Source organism: Bos indicus x Bos taurus, chromosome 13 (genome assembly GCF_003369695.1).
Source record: "Bos indicus x Bos taurus breed Angus x Brahman F1 hybrid chromosome 13, Bos_hybrid_MaternalHap_v2.0, whole genome shotgun sequence".
In the NCBI taxonomy this organism is placed as follows: domain Eukaryota; kingdom Metazoa; phylum Chordata; class Mammalia; order Artiodactyla; family Bovidae; genus Bos; species Bos indicus x Bos taurus.
Genome location: NC_040088.1, coordinates 41,198,433 through 41,217,913, shown reverse-complemented (window position 1 = coordinate 41,217,913; position 19,481 = coordinate 41,198,433). Strand labels below are relative to the sequence as shown.

At 50.4% G+C, this 19,481-nt stretch overlaps 1 protein-coding gene and 1 pseudogene across 1 annotated transcript; one reads left to right on the top strand and one right to left on the bottom strand.

Annotated features, from left to right (window-relative positions):
* On the top strand, positions 1 to 7,916 carry LOC113902821 (cystatin-13-like). The gene is made up of 3 exons (XM_027558188.1): positions 1 to 469; positions 5,719 to 5,832; positions 7,744 to 7,916. Exons 1-3 carry the CDS (start codon positions 242 to 244, stop codon positions 7,825 to 7,827), a joined length of 426 nt encoding a protein of 141 aa, XP_027413989.1. The 5' UTR covers positions 1 to 241; the 3' UTR covers positions 7,828 to 7,916.
* A 4,624-nt stretch (positions 7,917 to 12,540) lies between these two features.
* Positions 12,541 to 15,279, bottom strand: LOC113902875 (annotated as a pseudogene).
* Positions 15,280 to 19,481: the final 4,202 nt, after the last annotated feature.

The following is a 19,481-nucleotide window of genomic DNA, read 5'->3' as shown; positions in this document are numbered from 1 at the left end:
GGGTGTGTGTGTGTATGTGTACACAGAGGTGTGTGTCCTTCCAAAAAGGAAGCATCCGTGCTGGGCAAATGGACTGAATTACATGTCTCGCAGGTGGCTTTTTTGGGGGCAGATGATTTTAACAGTTGTTCTCCACTTTCCACCTGCAGCAGCACTGGGAGGGGCCGGTGTGGAGGCAGCAGGGCCCACTAAGCCTTGGCAGGACAGGAGGGACTCGGCCTGAACACCCATTTGAGGAGCCATGGCCAGGATCTGCCCTGGCCTGCTGCTCTGGATGACCGTGGCGGCCCTCGCGTCCAGAGGTGTCCAAGCCTGGGATTCGAAGAAGGTGACGAGGGAATTCCAAGACATCCCAGCCTCCTATGTGTACGTGCAGCAGGCGCTGTGGTTTGCCATGAAGGAGTACAACAAGGCCAGCAAGGACACGTATGTCTACAAGGTGATGAACGTTCTGAGGTCCCAGGAGCAGGTTAGTGGCTCTCGCTTCCCACCCTTTGTCCCTGTGCCCACCTTTGTGGGAGGGCCATTGTCAGCTGAGAGCAGCTGAGAGATACCTGGAGCCAAAATTTATAAACTTTAGGGGTTTGGGGAAGAAAGTTAATTAAGTTTTCTCTTTTATAATTCTGGGGTAAAACATAATATATCCATTCAAATAACTTAAAAGTAGTTATAGTCACATCAGAAAACAGGTAAGAGCACAGAGGGGCTCTTAAAGGGGCCACGTTTGGGATGGTGTGAGCAGATATCATCCACCTGAGTGTTGAAGGGGATGCGTTATAACACAGTGAACAAGCAAACAAACTCCACAGCCAGCTTTCATTGTAAGTAGGAATCAGGGCAGAAGGGAAGATTCCTTTTCTGCCTACTTAGAAATGTGAAAGAATAGGAAACTAGAAAATCACCTTTTGCAACCACCATGGTAATAACAAACTCAGGCAAAGATCAGCAATGGATCTGCCACCCAGGATGGAGAGAAGTAAAGGGAAGGGGCCATAGCTACAGGGATGGCTTGTTAATTAATTACAACCAGAACACGCTGGACAAACTGATACTACGTGCCTCTGATGGGACATCAGTGCAAGGACGTGGCATCACTTGTATACCGTGTTCTGCCCCAGATGTGTGAGGGTGCTCGTGAGGGACAATTAGACAAGTCCATGTTACAGGTGCTGCTTCCCAGGTGGTGTTCATGGTAAAGAACCCCTCTGCCAATGCAGGAGACGTAAGAGATGTGGGTTCAATCCCTGGGTCAGGAAGATCCCCTGGAGGAGGGCATGGCAACCCGTTCCAGTATTCTTGCCTGGAGAATCCCCATGGACAGAGGAGCCTGGCGGGCTACAGTCCATGGTGTTGCAAAGAGTCAGACACAACTGAACTGGCTGAGCACACACACAAGTATATTATGGGGCATTCTCTAAGACCACTTCAAAATATCAGTGCTGTAGATTTCAAGGAAAATAATACCGATGAACCTATTTGCAGGGCAGGAATAGAGACACAGACGTCGAGAATGCACTTGTGGACAGAGAGAGGGAAGGAGAGGGTGGGACAAATTGAGAGAGTAGCACTGATATATACACACTGCCATGTGTAACATAGATAGCTAGTAGGAAGGTGCTGTATAGCACAGGGAGCTCAGCTCGGTGCTCTGTGATGACGTAGGGGGTGGGATGGGGGCGTCAGAGGGGGGTTCAAGAGGGAGGGGATATATGTGTACATATAGCCAGTTCACGATGTTGTGCACCTTGTTGTACAGCAGAACCTAACACAACATTGCAAAGCAATTATACTCCAATTAAAAAATCGATAAAAATTTAAATATCAGTGCTGTGAAAGACAGAGTAGAGCAGGAAATGGATCTCATGAAAGGAAATTTAGGAAGCATGATGATAAAGGCAAGATGTGTTTCTGTGTTGTCTCTTGGATTTAAAATAATACCAGGGACTTCCCTCGTGGTCCAGTGGCTAAGACTCCGTACTCCCACTGCAGGGAACCTGGGTTCATATCCTGGTCAGCGTGCTAGATTTCACATATCACAACCAAGACGTGGTACAGCTAAATAAATAAACAAACAATAAAATAATGCCATAAAGGATGCTCTTAGAGCAGCTGGAGGTTGGAATATGGACTGTGTCTTAGAGGAACCAGCACTGTGTTTCCTGAGAAAGAGTGTTGTCCTGCTGTCTATGCAGGAGCCCAAGGTGGGGTTGTTGGGGTGCAGGAAGCAGTAGTCACGGCGGGCAGAAGGTGATGTGCTGTGGATGATGCTGGCCTGACCCACACCTCTCCTCCACTCAGCCCATCTTCCCTCCAAACTGTACTACCCACCTTCCAGCCACTGCCAACCTGCCTCCCTTTCCAGCTTCCTTACGTGGGCAGAAGTTTCACTGTGTCCTGACCCCCTAAGAGGTGGGGACACCTGGCACCCTGTCCATCTGCACAGGCTGCAGCCCTGGGCTCCCTCTGGTCCTCTCTGTAGCCCCAGTTATGTGCTTCGTGTTTTTAGGAAGCAACACCTGGGCCAGGAAGTGCGTTCCCCAATGGGTGGCTGAATTAAAACCCCACATCCCTGGGGGCTCAGACTTAATAGCTGTTCTTAATGAAGTTCCTGCCTTTCCTGGGACTAGTCCATTTTTCTTAATCTGTGCTCTCTGTTTATATAAACAGAAATAGATGGCTCTGCTTTATAGGCTGATATTTAATCTCTTGGGCTTCTCTGGTAGCTCAGTCAGTAAAGAATCCTCCTGCAATGCAAGAGGCCAAGGTTGGATCCCTAGGTCGGGAAGATGCCCTGCAGGAGGGCATGGCAACCCACTCCAGTATACTTGTCTGGAGAATCCCATGGACAGAGGAGCCTGGTGGGCTACATTCCATAGGGTCGCAAAGAGTCAGACACAGCTCAGTGGCTAAACCACCATTTAATAATAAAATAAACCAAAGACCCACATATCTCAAGACTTATATATCATTTCATACTGTTCGCTGGTTCTTTTCATGAATGTCCATTTTATTTCTTAGTTCACTGTCAGCTCTAGAATTCAGATAAGGATACAAAAGAATCAAGTGGAAACAGGTTTAAAAAGAGGCTAGGAGAGAGGTGTTTTAAGTTCACTTGAAAACATATTGAAGAAAGGAGTAAGGAAGAATACACCATCCCCAAGCAAAAGCTAAAAGAAAAATACTGGGTGACAATTCAGATAAAACGTAACAAAATACCCACAGGCCCTATAAATGGAAAATTGCTCTATTCCACTGAATGACTTAAGTTAAAACTACAAAGATATTTATCAGCAGTTGTCACTCACAGCCTGTAGCCAAATCTGGCCCATGGCCCTTCTTAGTACATCCCATGAGACATGAATGAATATAAGAAACAAAAGGAGACTATTTTGTGACATATGAAAATTATATTACACTGAAACGTATGTCCATAAATACAATTTTATTAGGACACTGCCAGGCACACGTTTTGAATGCTGTCTGGGCTGTGTCCGTGCTGCAAAGCCTGGAATATTTTCTCTCTGGCCCTTAAAGAAAAAACGGGTAGCTACCAGCTCCAGTTCACAGAGGAGGAAAACAGGCACAGAGACATTTAGAAACCTGCCAGGGTCACACAGATACTAAGAGAAGAGCCAAGATTTAAACTCAGGCTGTCTACTCTTAATCCACCAATGCTACTGCTTCTGAATGATGCCAGCTGGGCCAAAGATACAACGGTGCAGCCAGCCAGGAGGGCACGGTGTCACAAGAGGCCAGGGGAGTCAGAGAGCCCTGGCCATGGCAGGAGTGAGTGGCTGAATCCACAGCTGGACCCTCATTTGCCTCCCTTTCCTGGACAATCGGGGGCGAAGGTGGGGCTGGGGGTTGGTCAGTGGTTGTTGAGGATGATTTAAGGAAGTCTGTTTTTTTGGTAATTTTCACTTGGAAATTTACTCAAATACAAAGCACTCATTCTCAGTTGGGCATAGATTTTTGCTCTTCAGGGCATTTTTGGCCATAGCCTGAGATGTTTCTGGTCATCACAACTGAAGAGGCTGCTACTGAGATTTGAGGAACGGAGTCCAGGAATGTGGGTCATTATGCCTCAGGCATAGCACGGCCCCCACAGCCAAGAAATTCAAATGCCAACAGCCCCAAATGCCAACAGCACTGGGAAACTTGATATCCAGTCCTGGAAATGGAGAAGGCAATGGCACCCCACTCCAGTACTCTTGCCTGGAAAATCCCATGGACGGAGGAGCCTGGTAGGCTGCAGTCCATGGGGTCGCTAAGAGTCAGACACGACTGAGCGACTTCACTTTCACTTTTCACCTTCATGCATTGGAGAAGGAAATGGCAACCCACTCCAGTGTTCTTGCCTGGAGAATCCCAGGGACAGAGAAGCCTGTTGGCTGCCGTCTATGGGGTCGCACAGAGTTGGACACAACTGAAGCGACTTAGCAACAGCAGCAGTCCTGAAAAATGTGCTTGGGGTACACTTGGAAGTAGTTTTGAAAGTGACCACTGATTTCTTTACATCCCCCACAGACATCGATCCTGGTGGGCACACCTGCAGGTGTCATTTCATACACTTAGTGCATAGCTGAAAATTTTAAAGTATGTTTTATACTCATGAAACCATACTTAGATTTCTGCCTACACCCATTTTGTTCAATGCCCAGGTGACTTTTCCAGAACTTCCAAAATATTTACTCTGTTTTCTGAATTATCTCTTATTCTTCTGCACTCAGGTACAGAATCTAACTAACCTGGTCATTCTCTTTAAATATTCTTTCCTTAAAGTCTTATAAACTTTGTTTTCCTTTTCAGATTGTTTTTATGTCCTGGCTATTGTACATAGTGCTGCAGCGGAACATTGGGGTACATGTGTCTTTTTGAATGATGGTTTTCTCAGGATATATGCCTAGGAGTAGGATTGCTGGGCCATATGCAAACTCTATGCTTAGTTTTTTAAAGTCATCTTCATACTAATCTCTATAGTGGTTGTATCAACTTACATTCTCACCAATAGTGTAGAGGGGTTCCCTTTTCTCCACACCCTTTCTAGCATTTTTGTTTGTAGGTTTTTTGATGATGGCTATTCTGACCTGTGCGAGGTGATACTTCATTGTAGTTTTGATTTGCATTTCTCTAATGTATAGTAAGGTCAAGCATCTTTTCATTCTTCAATCATGGGAGTGGACATTTACCATTGCTCATCTGGGTTTCTTTGTGAGGCCTCCTTGAGTACAGGGCTATGGTGGGCTCTGGACAGGGTAGGCGGTGGTGAGGGGAGATGCCTGGAAAGTCAGGAATTTGGGAGGGTGTATGACATGGAATAAGGTGTAGATAACTAAAACTGCCAAAGGGAAGCAATATATTCTAAGTGGATTTCACTGAAAATGTTGATTCTTTCCCAAGCTCCGGTGAACAAACCATTAGTTTTCCCAGAAAAATGGTCTTTAGGAAATAGCTTTCTTGATTTATCTCGGTGAGAGCTGTCATTGCTTTAAAATTAAATATCATAATGAAAAAGATCGAGAAACAGAGAGACAGAGAGAACAAGGTAAGGACCACTTCTGCGTTACCCCAAAACTCTGTCCAAAGAAACCATAGGAGGGAGGGAGGTGGGGAGACGTCCTTTGCCCCAAGCAGTCAATGACATGTTTGTTTGTCAGAAATGACAACTGATGCCACATATTCTTTGATGATCTCTAACTTGAAATGATTCACGGACAGGTCACGGATAGTTTGGATTACCTTCTTGAAGTCGAAATTGAGCGGACACAGTGCAAGAAAATTTCAGGGAAAACTGAAAACTGTTCAGCACAAGAGGATCCCCAAATGCAGAAGGTAGGTGCTGAGACAGCCTTCAGCAACCTTGAATTATCTTGCTTGAAATCACTCATTAGCCTCCGGATAGTCTTTCCCATCTCTGCCCTTACAGGGCTCATGCAACTCTTAGAGATTCCCCATTTCAGATCTCCTATAGGTTTTGAGCTTTTCTGTTTTCTTTATTGAGTCTTATAAAAGAAGAAAGGGTAACTATCTGATCTCCTTGGGGAAAGGTTTTAAAACCTGGTATTATTTTAAATAGTTATAGGCCTGGTTCATGGAAGGTAGGAAATTTAAAAATTTTCCAAAGTATTAAGTAGCTGAAAATCAACTACAGAAGAAAAAAACAAAATCAGCTATAACTACCCTTATGGAAAATTTACTGCTGTCAACTTATTGTTATATATCCTAGTTTTTTTTAATATTTTATATTTGTGTTTTGTGTAGTAGGGAATTGCACTGCATACTATTCCATAATTTAGATTTTTACTTAATAATAAAATATAAGAATTTCTGAAACTGTACAGTTATTTGAGGGCAGTGCCACTGCAGACAGAGACTACAGCCATGAAATTAAAAGATGCTTTCTTCTTGGGAGAAAAGTGATGACAAACTTAGTGTTTTAAAAAGCAGAGACATCACTCTGCTAACAAAGGTCCATATAGTCAAAGCTATTGTTTTTCCAGTAGTCATGTACAGATTTGAGAGTTGGACCATAAAGAAGGCCGAAAAAATTGATGTTTTCAAACTGTGGTGCTGCAGAAGACTCTTGAGAGTCCCTTGGACTTCAAGGAGATCCAACCAGCCCATCCTAAAGGAAATCAATTCTGACTATTCATTGGAAGGACTGATGCTGAAGCTGAAACTCCAATACTTTGACTGGCTGAAGTGAAGAACCAACTTATTGGAAAAGACCCTGACACTGGGAAAGATTGAAGATGGGAAGAGAAGGGGACAACAGAGGATGAGATGGTTGGATGGCATCACCGACTCAATGGACATGAGTCTGAGCAAGCTTTGGGAGATAGTGAAGGACAGGGAAGCCTGGGATGCTGCAGTCCATGGGGTCACAAGGGGTCAGACGCAAATTAGAGACTGAACAACTAGAACAACTAATATGTTCCCCAACACTGCCAGGAACCAGCTCAACTCATCCTGATCCCCTGCAACCTGGACGACCCCCAGTCTGGATTCAGTTCCTCCATGGCCAGTTTGGGTTCCTGGTTGCTTGGTCCTTTCTCCCCCTCTACCTGACCCCTTAGTTCTTTGTATCTTACACAACTTCAGTTCTACTGAGCGCCACGTTGATGTAATGGAGGTTTTCTCACTTTATATTTTCATTCTGATTGAATAAAGATTTTAGGCAAGGAGAGGGACAGAGTGATCTCACCCAGGTCAGAAGCTGGGAGCACTGCTCCTTCTTCAGGCCCTGTGTCTCCTCCCAGCTCCACAGCTGCAAGCTTTTCCTGGTGGGACCTGGCCAGATTCTGATCCCCTTTTCAAAGCCTGTAGGACCCCAATTATTCTTGTGGTTCTGCCTCCCCTGGGAAGGACCCGCTGGGCCCTCCATGCAGCACGGGGTCTCCAGGGGCTGCAGGAAGTCTGTGTGGGGTGGTGGCGGGGGAAGTCCAGAGCTGGACAGGAGGATTTCTCCAGGCTAATTCATCCTGGGCTCCAATGCTTGCTCTCCTGGAGCAAAAGGAGCCCTGACTGTGATGGCCTCATATCACAGGGACATGAACCCAAGTGGCACTCATCTCAGTTGTGAAGCTGTCTCCTCAGCCACCAGGTCAACTGTTCAGGGGCCTGTAGGAGCATGACTGGCCCCTCCTTAAGCCAAATCTTGACACCTGGAAATAGGACTTTCTGGTTTTCTTTTTTTTGGAATTTTTCTTGCTTATGAGTTATTATTCTTTTTATCTCTTCCAGGCATTTTATTGCACCTTTATTGTGGCATCCAAACCCTGGAAATTTGAACTCCAGATGCTAAAGAAAGAATGCAGTCCTATCTAATGGTCAGCTAGCCACTCTACAGCTCTCATGTGCATTTCAAGAAGTGAAGATATTTGTAAAACACTTAAATAACACATCTGACCTCTCGACTTCCCTTTTGTGGCCTGCTTGCTTTTTGTGCATTCTCCAGGCGCGAAGGCTATGGATGTGGTGCTGGTAGGGTAGCATCTTTCGCTTGGTCAGTGCATTTACCAGCGGGGACAGTCTGCTCCCAATGAATGGAAGAGAATGTGAACCTGTTACCGTATTTCACCGAGGTCTGGGCACAAATTACTTTCCACTGACAGCTCTTTGGAACTAACAGGAAGCCCCACTTCTCCATTGCTTTAGGTGGGGAGTTTCTGCAAGGCCCTGAGGATGCATTGAGAATGTCTGTCCGCAGATTTCCACGGATTTCCACGGAAAGCTCCCTCCCAGGGCTGCAGAAGGCACAGCGTCATGGCTTCAGCCATAGTTTTAACCCCTCCCGATCCAACCTGGGAGGTAGTTGGGTGATTGGGAGACTTGTGTTTTACTTTCATTTTTGAATTGAGGCAGGGAAATGAGAGTGATGGTGAAGGAAGAGAAAGCTGCATTTGGGCATGTGCCTGTGCATGTATGTGTGTACTCAACTCATATGTGTGCTCGCACAGAGTGGGAGGTATGATCTAATGCCTTATAACTGATCACCCTACCCTTGGTGCCTCAAGCAATTTATCTATTTCGCTGTGGCGTCTGTGGGTCAGGGGTCTGGGGTGGTTTGGCTGGTGTCACCTCTCCTGAGGTCACTCTCAGGCTCTCATGGCATGCCATGGTCTGAAGGTGAGCCTGGCTCTGGGGAGCCCACTCCCGAGGTGCCTTGCCTTGTGGCTACTGGCTGGTGTTGGCAAGTGGTCTCTGCTGTCCTCTGTGAGGGTCTGTCTGCACAGCCGCTGTGTACTGGGTGAGGCGGACGGCTTCCCCCAGACAGAGTGTCTGAAAGTCCGGGTTGGAAGCCATGGCGCTCTTGGTGGCCCAGCGTGGGAGGTAACACAACGTCACCTCTTTGGGTTGTTGGCCACCTTGATTAACTTCAGTTCAGTGTGGGAGAGAGGGCTGCGAGGTGTGGCAACCAGGAGATGCCAACCAGGGGAGGCTCCCGCCGTGTGTGTGTGTGTGTGTGTGTATCTGTCTGTCTGTCTGTCTCTCTGTGTATCTGTGCATAGGGGATGGGCTGAGATGGTGAAGTGAATTAACAAATGAAAAAGAAGCACTTTCCAGAACATAGTGGTGGACACAACAGCCCTGGAGGGCAGGTCAGGGCCAGTCAGGTAAGTGTGAGCAAGCACACAGGAGCAGGTGGGTACCTACCTGACTGCCGGGTGAATCTCCTGGGACTTCTCCTCCTGCAGAACCCACAGTGGGCACCTGTGTGGGGCAGACTGGCCAGTGTGGGATCTGAAGCTCCTGAGAGGAGCCTGCAGCCATTGCAGGACTTGGAAGAGAAACACCTCAGTTCTTTTTTTTAGTAACGTACAGTGTAATTGACATACAACACTGTTAGTTCCAAGTGTAGAACTTACAGTGATGCAATATTTCTCTATGTTACAAAGTGATGGCCATCATAACTCTAGTTACCATCTGTTATCCTCCAAAGGTATTAACAACATTATTGACTGTGTTTCCATGCTGGATGGTTCAGCTTTGTGACTCATTCATACCTAGAGGGTTGTCCCTCTTCATCTGTCATAGCCATTTCACTGCTTGTCAGCATACGTCATTAAGGATTTGGGGGGAAAAAAAGAAAAACTCACAAGCACATTTCCCAGCAGAACATGTTGCTTTCCAGGGCTGACTACAGCAAGAGGAATCCAGAGTCCAAATCCCAGGGTGACTCTAGGCCCCTGGGGGTCTGTGGACCAGGAGGGGAGATGCAGCCTGGGGAGCTGACTGAGGCCAAGGAGGTCCCACAGCTGGTCCTGCCCATCACTTGACAGCCCTGCCCCCACCCCTGTTTCCACGGGTGAGGTCCAGGGAATCTGCAGAGGTAAGGTCTCCACTTGCTTGTTCGTGTTCAATCCTTATTTATTCAACCCCAAATATTCATTGGAAGGACTGGTGCTGAGGCTGACGTACCAATATTTTGGCCACCTGATGTGGAGAGCTGACTCATTGGAAAAGACCCTGATGCTGGGAAAGATTGAGGGCAGGAAGTGAAGGGGGCAATAGAGGATGCAATGGTTGGATGGCATCACCGACTCAGTGGACATGAGTTTCAGCAAACTCCAGGAGATAGGACAGGGAAGAGTGGCATGCTGCAGTCCATGGGGTGACAAAGATTCGGACATGACACTGAGCGACTGAACAACAGCAAGGGCTCTTCCTGGACCCTGACACCTGGGAAAGCTGAGGAAAGTGTCGAAATGTTTCCTGGCAGATGAGAAAGTGGCCACAGAGCAAATCACAGGATCTAGAGGTAACGCATTGGCCATTGATGCTGTATTTCCTTCCATGGCTCTCTCAGGACCCAGCTGTCAGCCTTGGTGATGGCGCCTAGGGCCAGCAGGTTAGCAGCTGGGAAGGCAGAGACCACTCTATAGTCTTGTTTCTGGAGAGGGTGCGCCTGCCTGAGCTGTGGGTGAGGCTTGGGGCCCAGCCACTTCGCCTCTACTCGGGGGATGGGGTTGTTGCCCAGGGAGGGACAGCTGGGCCAGAAACCCACTCCCATGATTCCTCAGCACACAGATTCCGGACGGAGGAAGGGGCCAGGTCGTGCCATCCCAGGCAAGGTGCACAGGGCCAGGGAGGGAGCTCCTCCCGCCACGATGAGTCCCTCCATCCACACCTGGGCTCACGAAGCCAAGCACTCCCAGGGGCCCTCCCTTCTGGACAAGTGGGGCCAGTGGGGCCAGACAAAGCCAGGCCCTGCAGCCCCCTGCGGAGGCAGGACCACTGACACAGCCCCACTCCCGTGGGCTGACAGCAGCAGCGTCGTCCAAGTGGAAACACCGAAGCCCTCAGTACTTATAGTGGGAATTTCTGATAATGTACTTTCACAGCCTTGGGAAATTTCATAGAAATAGCACCTGGAAAAACAGCATATATCAAGAAACTGTGTTGATGATTATTTTCCACGTTTTTCTTAGAATAATAGTCTTGTTACAGACCCCAAGGCCAAACCCAGAAGGGAGTATGATTGGGATCATGAAAGCATGGACCTTGGAACCCTGGGTCAGCGTCAGGCATGAACACTGCCTATGCTCTTGCTAACTGTTCCCAAAAATTTCCCAGAAGGGAACAGCTCAGGGTAAAAACAAGGAGATCTGGACTATGTCAATGTAGTGTCTTAGGAAAGATAGGTCAAAGAAAGCCTTGTAGTCTGCAATCGGAAATAAAAGCTGGACTCCGAGTGGACTTTGCACCTCAGTCCAATAGAGGCAGCAGGTCCCCTGACACTGCACCAGATTTCATGTTCTGTTTTCAATCTCATCGCTCGCTCCTGGACCTTTAGGGCAACAAGTACCCCTCTTGGTAGCCCTGCCACTGCCCCAGGAAAAGGGTGAGCTCATGAAGGGCCAGCAACTTCCCCACTCTGGAGTGACCCCAGGGAGACCCTTCCCAGGAGCTGCTTGAGGGGAAAGTGGGGTTGATTCCTTGGAAACATGATGGGGATCACAGTGCCTAAAGGACCCTGAAAGCTTCCTTTGATGGAAGAGCCAGGAGCCAGGAAAAGCCTTGGAAGGAGCAGAAGAAGGGGTCAGGGAGGGTTGTGGAGAAGAACCAGTGGGGTCTGTGACCAGGTGGCAGGGGACAAGCACACAGCTGTGCCCACACTGAGCGGTGCCCGCCAACAGTGAGGATGCCTGCCAACAGTGAGGATGCCTGCAGCCAGGCTCCCCTCAGCCCTGCCCAAGCCCCGGGCTGGGAAGCCAGTCAACCCTGGGTGGAGGACACTCACATGCTGAAGAGTTCTCACACCACAAGACTGGCCCCTTCCCCAGGAAAGCCTGCCGCACACACGGGAGCAGGTACTGACCTGAGAGGTGATCGCAGGCAAAGGGCTTTCCCTGGGGCTCAGCGGGAAAGAATCTGTCTGCCATGCCAGGAGCCAGGGGTGACACAGGTTCGATCCCTGGGTCAGGAAGATCCCCTGGAGGAGGGCATGGCAACCCACTCCAGGATTCTTGCCTGGAGAACCCCAAGGACAGAGGAGCCTGGTGGGCTACAGTTCATGGGGTCACAAAGAATTAGACACAATTGAAGTGACTGAGCATGCATGCTCACTCAGGCCACACAGGGAGGAAGGGAAGGGGGGAGAAGGACCACACGACTGCTACCTAGAGTCCCAAGGCAACCACCGGCTTCTCCAGCAAACCGCCCTCTGAAGGGCTGCCCTGGGGCAGGGATGCTGAAGCCAGAGACAGAGCCCAGATGCACCTGTGCAGGTTGTTCCACCTGTGGTGGCTCAGGTGTGTGAAGGGGAGAGACCCACCCCCAGGCCCAGCCAGCTGCCCTGATGGAAGGACGGCCCCAGCTGCCCAGCTCCCACCCTCTGGAACCAGGCTGCACAAGGCTGCTTGCAATGCTGACGTTTAATGACCAGTTCTACGGGGTGACATAGACAAGGAGGCGTGTCCACATGGCCTGGGTGCGACACCCAGACAGGTACTCATCCAGAGAACAGAACCAGAGCTGCTTAGACACTGAAGGGACACGACAGGGTGGCAGGGGTGCCCCCCAGGCTGGGGTGTGGTCTCACTCAGCAGAGCCCTCCAAGCAGGTGTCATTCAGAAGTTTAAACTTTGTTCTCCATGGGTCAGTGGCAATCGTAAAGTAAAGCAGATGTCAGTCTGTGGGAACAAGCACAGGGACAGAGTGTGGGGAGGCGGCCTCAGGAAGCTGGTGTCTCCAGCTCTAAAGCCGTACCCACCCTACCTACCTACCCCGGGTGGCCCCCAGGAGCAGCCCCAAGCTCATCCTAGATCTTCCTGACCTGGGACCCTCTGCTGACCCCAGAGGCACCTGGGTCACTCTGGCCTTCCAGCCCTGTGATCTCCAGGGACTCCTCCCCCCGACACCAGGATGCCCCACACGATCCACGCCCCCAGTGTCCCACTGGGTCCTCTGACCTGACCCGGGCTTGTTCAGGGGCGGGGCTCACTCCCCTTGTCACTTGGAGCAGTAGCAGCAGGGCAGGGCCTGGGAGGGAGGGCATGGGGACTCAGCCTCCATCTGTCCAGCTCTGGGCAGGAGGACCACTCAGCCATGGACATGCTGCCCCTCCCTCACACACTCCTTCTCCTGAAGGCGGGGCAGGGCGGTGGGTGACGACCAGGGAGGGGACATCTCATCTTCCACCCAGGGACCCAGACCACGTGGTCAGGAACAATCTAACCCCAGGGAGACCTGGGATGTAGCAGCAGAAATGGGACCAGTGAGCAGACAGGCCAGGGGCATACGAGTGACCAGTGACCCCTGGGCTGGCGTGCCTGGCTGGCCTCCATCCTGCAGACGACCCCTCGGTGTCCTTTGGAATGCCATCGTCATCACTCCCCACACCGCCTGCCCTGATGCAGTGTCCATGGCCCTGTAACCTGATGGCAGCCAGTGTGTATCTTACATTGTTCACGTCTGGAGTTGCTTGAAAAGGACAGTTGCCGATGCCTTCGTCAAATTTCCTGCACCTGGTTCGGGCAAACTCCAGCTCCATGGAGAATACCAGGCCAATGTCCACCTGGGTTTGGACAGACACTGAAGTGGACATATCCCTCCTGCCCCCTTACGTACCTGGCAGGTAGACCCACACAGTGGGGCAGGACAGGGGTCTTTGCAGGAGGGGCTTGACTGCCAGCTTACTGGATATATCTGGGCTGAGAAATGGATATTCCCTTTTGCGCCCTGTTGTCACTACTTTCACCTGTCCTACAGCGAGGAAGGAGCCCCATGGAGCTGCAGTATGCTCTCACACACGCATGCACACTCAGGCACACACAAGCACACACAGGACCGGGAGTGCTCCTTCTGCAGAATGTTCTTGGCGTTTCTGTCTGCAGCCCACATGAAAACCACATACCCCTGGTTACATTCTGTACAGATTCCATTGCTAGGAGAATGTTTTAGGATGAAGAACGCCATCTGGGATGATTATAAATCACACTGGATCACTGAAACGTGGACATCACCATATGTAAATTAGATGACCAGGGCATGTTCGCTGCATGCAGCAGGGCACCCAAAGCTGGGACTCTGGGACAACCCAGAGGGAGGGGGTGGGGAGGGAGGTGGAGGTGGGGTTCACGATGAGGGGGATACATGTATACCTGTGGCCGATTCATGTTGATGTATGATAAAGACCATCACAATATTATAAAGCAATTATCCTCCAATTAAATACATTAATTTAAAAAATCACACTGGATCCATGTAGACGGAGGCCCAGAAGGAGCCCACAGCATGTGGACTCCAAGGAGAGGCTGTGAGCTCCCAGAGGCCCCTCAGAACCAGGGGCCGTGGCTCCTGACACTCCAGGCGCTTTCCTCCCCACCCTGCTATTTGTACGTCTCTGTCTCTTTCTTTTTCTCTCTCTCTGTTTTGTAAATTAACCTCTTAATGTTATTTCCTTGAAATCTTTTCTGAATCTCTTTAATATTTTCTGTCTGCCTGTTAAAAAAAAAAAGGTAAGTAGCTTTATCCCCTTACAGTCTATATTTTGGTCATTCTTCTTTAAACAAGCTCAAATATAATGAAAACTGAAAATACATTTTACATGTGAGTAGACTGATGGAGCAGAGAAGGCAATGGCAACCCACTCCAGTACTCTTGCCTGGAAAATCCCATGGACGGAGGAGCCTTGTAGGCTGCAGTCCATGGGGTCGCTAAGAGTCGGACACGACTGAGGGACTTCACTTTCACTTTTCACTTTCATGCCTTGGAGGAGGAAATGGCAACCCACTCCAGTGTTCTTGCCTGGAGAATCCCAGGGATGGGGGAGCCTGGTGGGCTGCCGTATATGGGGTCACACAGAGTCAGACACGACTGAAGCGACTTAGCAGCAGCAGCAGCAGACTGATGGAGATTTAAAACCCTCCCAAGTTATTTCTTTTCTAAAAACTGAAACTAACCCAACAGGTTGTATTTCCCTCTATTTTATGGGCTTCAGATGATGATCAAGACCCCTTGTTAAGCACCCCCAACCCCTACCAGACCCTCATTAACAGCAGGTATGCACCAGCAGCAGGGGAGGGTACCTACAGGATCCTTCCACCACCGCAGTACATGCACCACTTTGTAGGCGTTTCTGCCCTGGGTCATCAGGTTGTACATGTGCAAGGCATACTCCACGGTGGCAGGGAGGTAGTTCTTCAAGAATCTCTGGTCATCATTTCACTCTTTCTCTGTGGGACCGCAGATGTGACTCCCCAGGAGCCAGGGACCTAAGAGAAGCAGGAGCAGGGTCCAGGGCTGAGCCCACCTGCACCTTCCCTATCGGCCCATCATGGCTGCTGCCCCCAGGCACCAAGGCTTCACCCTTCCCATCTCTGGCTTCCACCTGGCCTTCCTGGGTGTGGGTCCAGTCTATCTGCTCCAGGACATACTCTCCCCTGGCCCACCCCTCTGGTCTGATACCCTGTCCCTTCCCTCTCGTGACCCTGCCTCCTCCATCTCAAGCTGATAACATTGCCTCCTGTCCAGGAGAGAGAGGGAGACCCAGGCAGGGTGGGTTGGGAAGGACCAACCATGGAGGAGGGTCCACTGCTGCTAAACTCCAGCCACACGCCCACCTTGGCATTTCACAGGAGTCAGAGGCTTTTGGGGTACCCCAGACTTGGATGCTGAAGGGTCCTGGGACACAGCAGCAGGTGAGGGTCACAGAGACCAGGACAGACAGAGCCAAAGAGGATGAGTGGCCCAGAGTCAGCTTGTGGGTTACAGAAGGTGGTCTGCAGTGGCTGGGAAGGATTCTAAAAGGCCTGCTTGAGAATCACTGGCCTGGAATGTGGGGGCTTTGTCTCTGTAGGGAACAGGCTTCCCTGGGCTTCTATTTCCTTGGTGCTCCTCCCCTGCTGCAGGCAGACTGGCCTCATGACAGAGACAGGAGGAAGGAAGGAGGTGATGACAGCGGTCGTCGGCCACAGGCCAGGGAAGGGCGCCAGTGGTAGCAGCCTCGAAGGGGGAGAGGGGTTGGCAAAACTGGGCATTGGACTGGGAATCAAATTCCAGGGGAGTCAGTGACAGAGGAGGGAGCTAGGGGATCCAAAGACACCACATTATCAGTGCCTGGTCATTTTATCATGAACACAGCCAGGTACAAGTGCTTCCAGTTACAGAGCTCTGACAAAGGGGTGACGAGGGATGTGAAGAAGCCACATCCAGGTCCGTGACACTCCCATGGGCTCATCAGGACAGCCATGTGAAGACCCCAGGAGTGATTTCAGCCTCATAATTATCAAGGACCCCTGAGTGTCATCTGGGGGGAAGGCTAACAAGAGAGGGTGGGGCACAAGACTCGGGCAGGGGGTTGCCAGGAGCCCTGGATGAAAGTGAAGGACGGATCCCTCCTCCTCCAGCCTGTCCACCTGGGTCACCCCAATGCCCTCCCCTCACTCCCTGGGGACAAGACTGGCACCCCCAGCAGCCCCACACAGAGTGGGCTCCCCACATGCGGGAGCTGCTGCCACTGTCCCTTCTGGACCTCAGAACCATGGGGGTAGCCAAGCCAGGTTCCTGCTCATGTTAGGACACGCACGCAGACTTGTCCCCCTAAGTGTAGAAATCCATAGAAGCATCTTCCTGTGGACCAATTTCCCACTTCCATCACTAGTCAAACGGCACCTTGAAGAAAGTCCACGGCACTGGTCCAGCTCATGACAGGATGGAGTGCTGTGGCCGCCGTAGCAACTGAGCCTTGGGATGGGCAAAAGAGACCTCATCTATCACCAGCTCTAACGCTCCAGAGGATGAAGATAATGTGGTATGAATACACATGCAATACTTCTCAGCCATAAAAAAGGACCCCGTTCTTCTAACGCAGCAATGTCAATGGATATAGAGAATATTACGCTGAGAGACATAAGTGAGAGAGAAAGAAACATGCTCTGTGTCAGCCTACATGCGGAACCCCCAATATTAATTCAAACAAATCTGTATGAAAAACAGAAGCAGATTCATTGATACAGGAAGAAACTAGTGGTTACCAGTACAGAGAAGAAGGAGGAGGGGCAAATTGGAGGTAAGGGATTAAGACAGACGAAGTACACAGTATACAATAGATAAGCAACAAAGATGTATTGCATAACACAGGGAAATACATTTGTTTTCTTGTAATAACTTTGAGTGGAGTACTCTTGATGAGGGTGAAAGAGGAGAGTGAAAAAGCTGGCTTAAAATTCAACATTCAAAAAATTGAGATCATGGCATCTAGTCCCATCACTTTCTGGCAAATAGATGGGTAAAAAGTGGAAACAGTGTCCGATTTTATTTTCGTGGGCTCCAAAATCATTGCAGACAATGACTTCATCCGTGAAATTAAAAGATGCTTGCTTCTTGGAAGGAGAGCTTTGACAAATCCAGACAGCATACTAAAAAGCAGAGATATTGCTTTGCTGACAAATGTTCCATATGGATAAAGCTATGGTTTTTTTCAGTAGTCGTGTACAGATGTGAGAGTTGGATCATAAAGAAGGCTGAGCACCAAAGAACTGATGCTTTCGAACTGTGGTTTTGGAGAAGAATCTTGAGAGTCCCTTGGACAGTAAGGAGATCAAACCAGCCAATCCTAAAGGAAATCAACCCTGAATATTCATTGGAAGGACTGATGCTGAAGCTGAAGCTCCAATACTTTGGCCACCTGATGCGAAGAGCCAACTCATTGGAAAAGACCCTGATGCTGGGGAAGATTGAAGGCAGGACGAGAAGGGGGCAACAGAGGATAAAATGATTGGATGGCATCACCACCTCACTGGACATGAGTTTGAACAAATGTGAAGGACAGGTAAGCCTGGCTGGTTGCACTCCATGGGGTTGCAAAGAGTTGGACATGACTTAGTGACTGAACAACAACAATAGCAACAATGTATATACACCTCTGTGTGCGTGTGTTAGTTGCTCAGTCCTGTCCCACCACTAATAATAAATCAACTATAATTCAATAAAAAATGTATAGAAAATTTTCACCCTAAGATTCCTTGTAATAGCTGTAATTAGAAAATTTTCAATTCTTAGGCATTGACTAAATATGAGAATGAGTTTTGAGTTTTAGGAAGACACCAGCTCTGAGACTGTCTGTGCCAGGGGCAGGAAGGGGACAGGCTGGCAGGATCAAAGCCCCACCTCTCCCCACACAGGCACCACCTACCTGCGGAGGCCGAGCTTCTGGAAACCCACTTTTTTCTCTGTCCCCAGGCATGGTAGTTTGACCCCTCCCTGATCAGTGATGCCCCCAGAAACCAGTCTCAAGCCCGCAGCCCCCAGCCCACATAAGTGCCTGACTGCTCAATGTGACTCTGCCCCGACCACTCCCGGGGGACTCTGAACTGGGCTACCCAGTCAGATTGACACCATCCCCTGGGAGCCGGCTAAGATGCACCTTCTCTGGGCCTGCCCGGACCTGCAGGGTAAGGATCCCGGGGATGGACAAGGCCCAGGGTCCAGGGCGTCCACAGGCCTCCATGAGTGCTGGGCCCCTCTGAAGTTCTCAAGTAGCTGTGGACGGAGCCTATATGTCTGTTGCAGAGGCACAGGCCTGAAGTCTTGTCTGGAAAGAGTGTGCTGTGTCGTGGTCCCAGGGCTGCTCTGTGCCCCTGCTGGAGGCAGTGAGGTTCTCTTCTGTGAAATGGCCCCTCGCTGCTCACAGGGAGTTGTGTGTCCCTGAGCTGTGGCCACGAGGCCCCCAGAGGGCACCATCCCCCAGGACACAGCTCAGCTCCTGAGCACATGGGCTTCACGCTCTCTGCTTCCCCTTCACCCCTCCCCCTCCTCTGGTGACAGCCCCTGGACAAAGGGGACAGCAAGGGCCCGCTGAGTGTCATGGCCACCCCACCTGGGACACCTCTGAGGGAGGGTGTGTCTGTCAGCCGGCCAGGCCTCAGGCTGAGAACCCAGGAGCTGAGGGGTCATGTCAAGGGAGACTCAGGGATTCTGAGGGAAGCTCCTGGGTCCAGGACCTGCAAACCCTGCTCCCACCCGACCCCGGCACCCGCCCAGGGGCCTGGGAGCCCATGTTCCAGAACTCGAGGGCACTGGGGGCCACGGGGATGGGGGCACATCTGCACCTGAAAGACCCCAGCCCTCTGCTGCTTTCTCGGTGGGGACACCCTTCACCCCTAGGTGGGCCGCCTCTGTCACCCACAGAGCTGACTCTGGGCCACTCATCCTCTTAGGTTCCGTCCCTCCTTGTCTCTCCAACCCTCACCAACTGCTGCGTCCCGGGACCTCCTTCCACTCACACTCCTTGCAACTGTGCCCTTGATTCAGCATCCAAGTCTGGGGTACCCCATAAGCCTCTGATCCCCCTGAGATGCCGAGGGGGGGCGTGTGGCTGGGCTTCCTCCACGGTTGGTCCTTCCCAACCCACCCTGCCTGGGTCTCACTCTCTCTCCTGGACAGGAGGCAATGTTATCAGCTCGGGATGGAGGAGGCAGGGTCATGAGAGGGAAGGAACAGGGTGTCAGACCAGAGGGGCGGACCAGGGGAGGAGT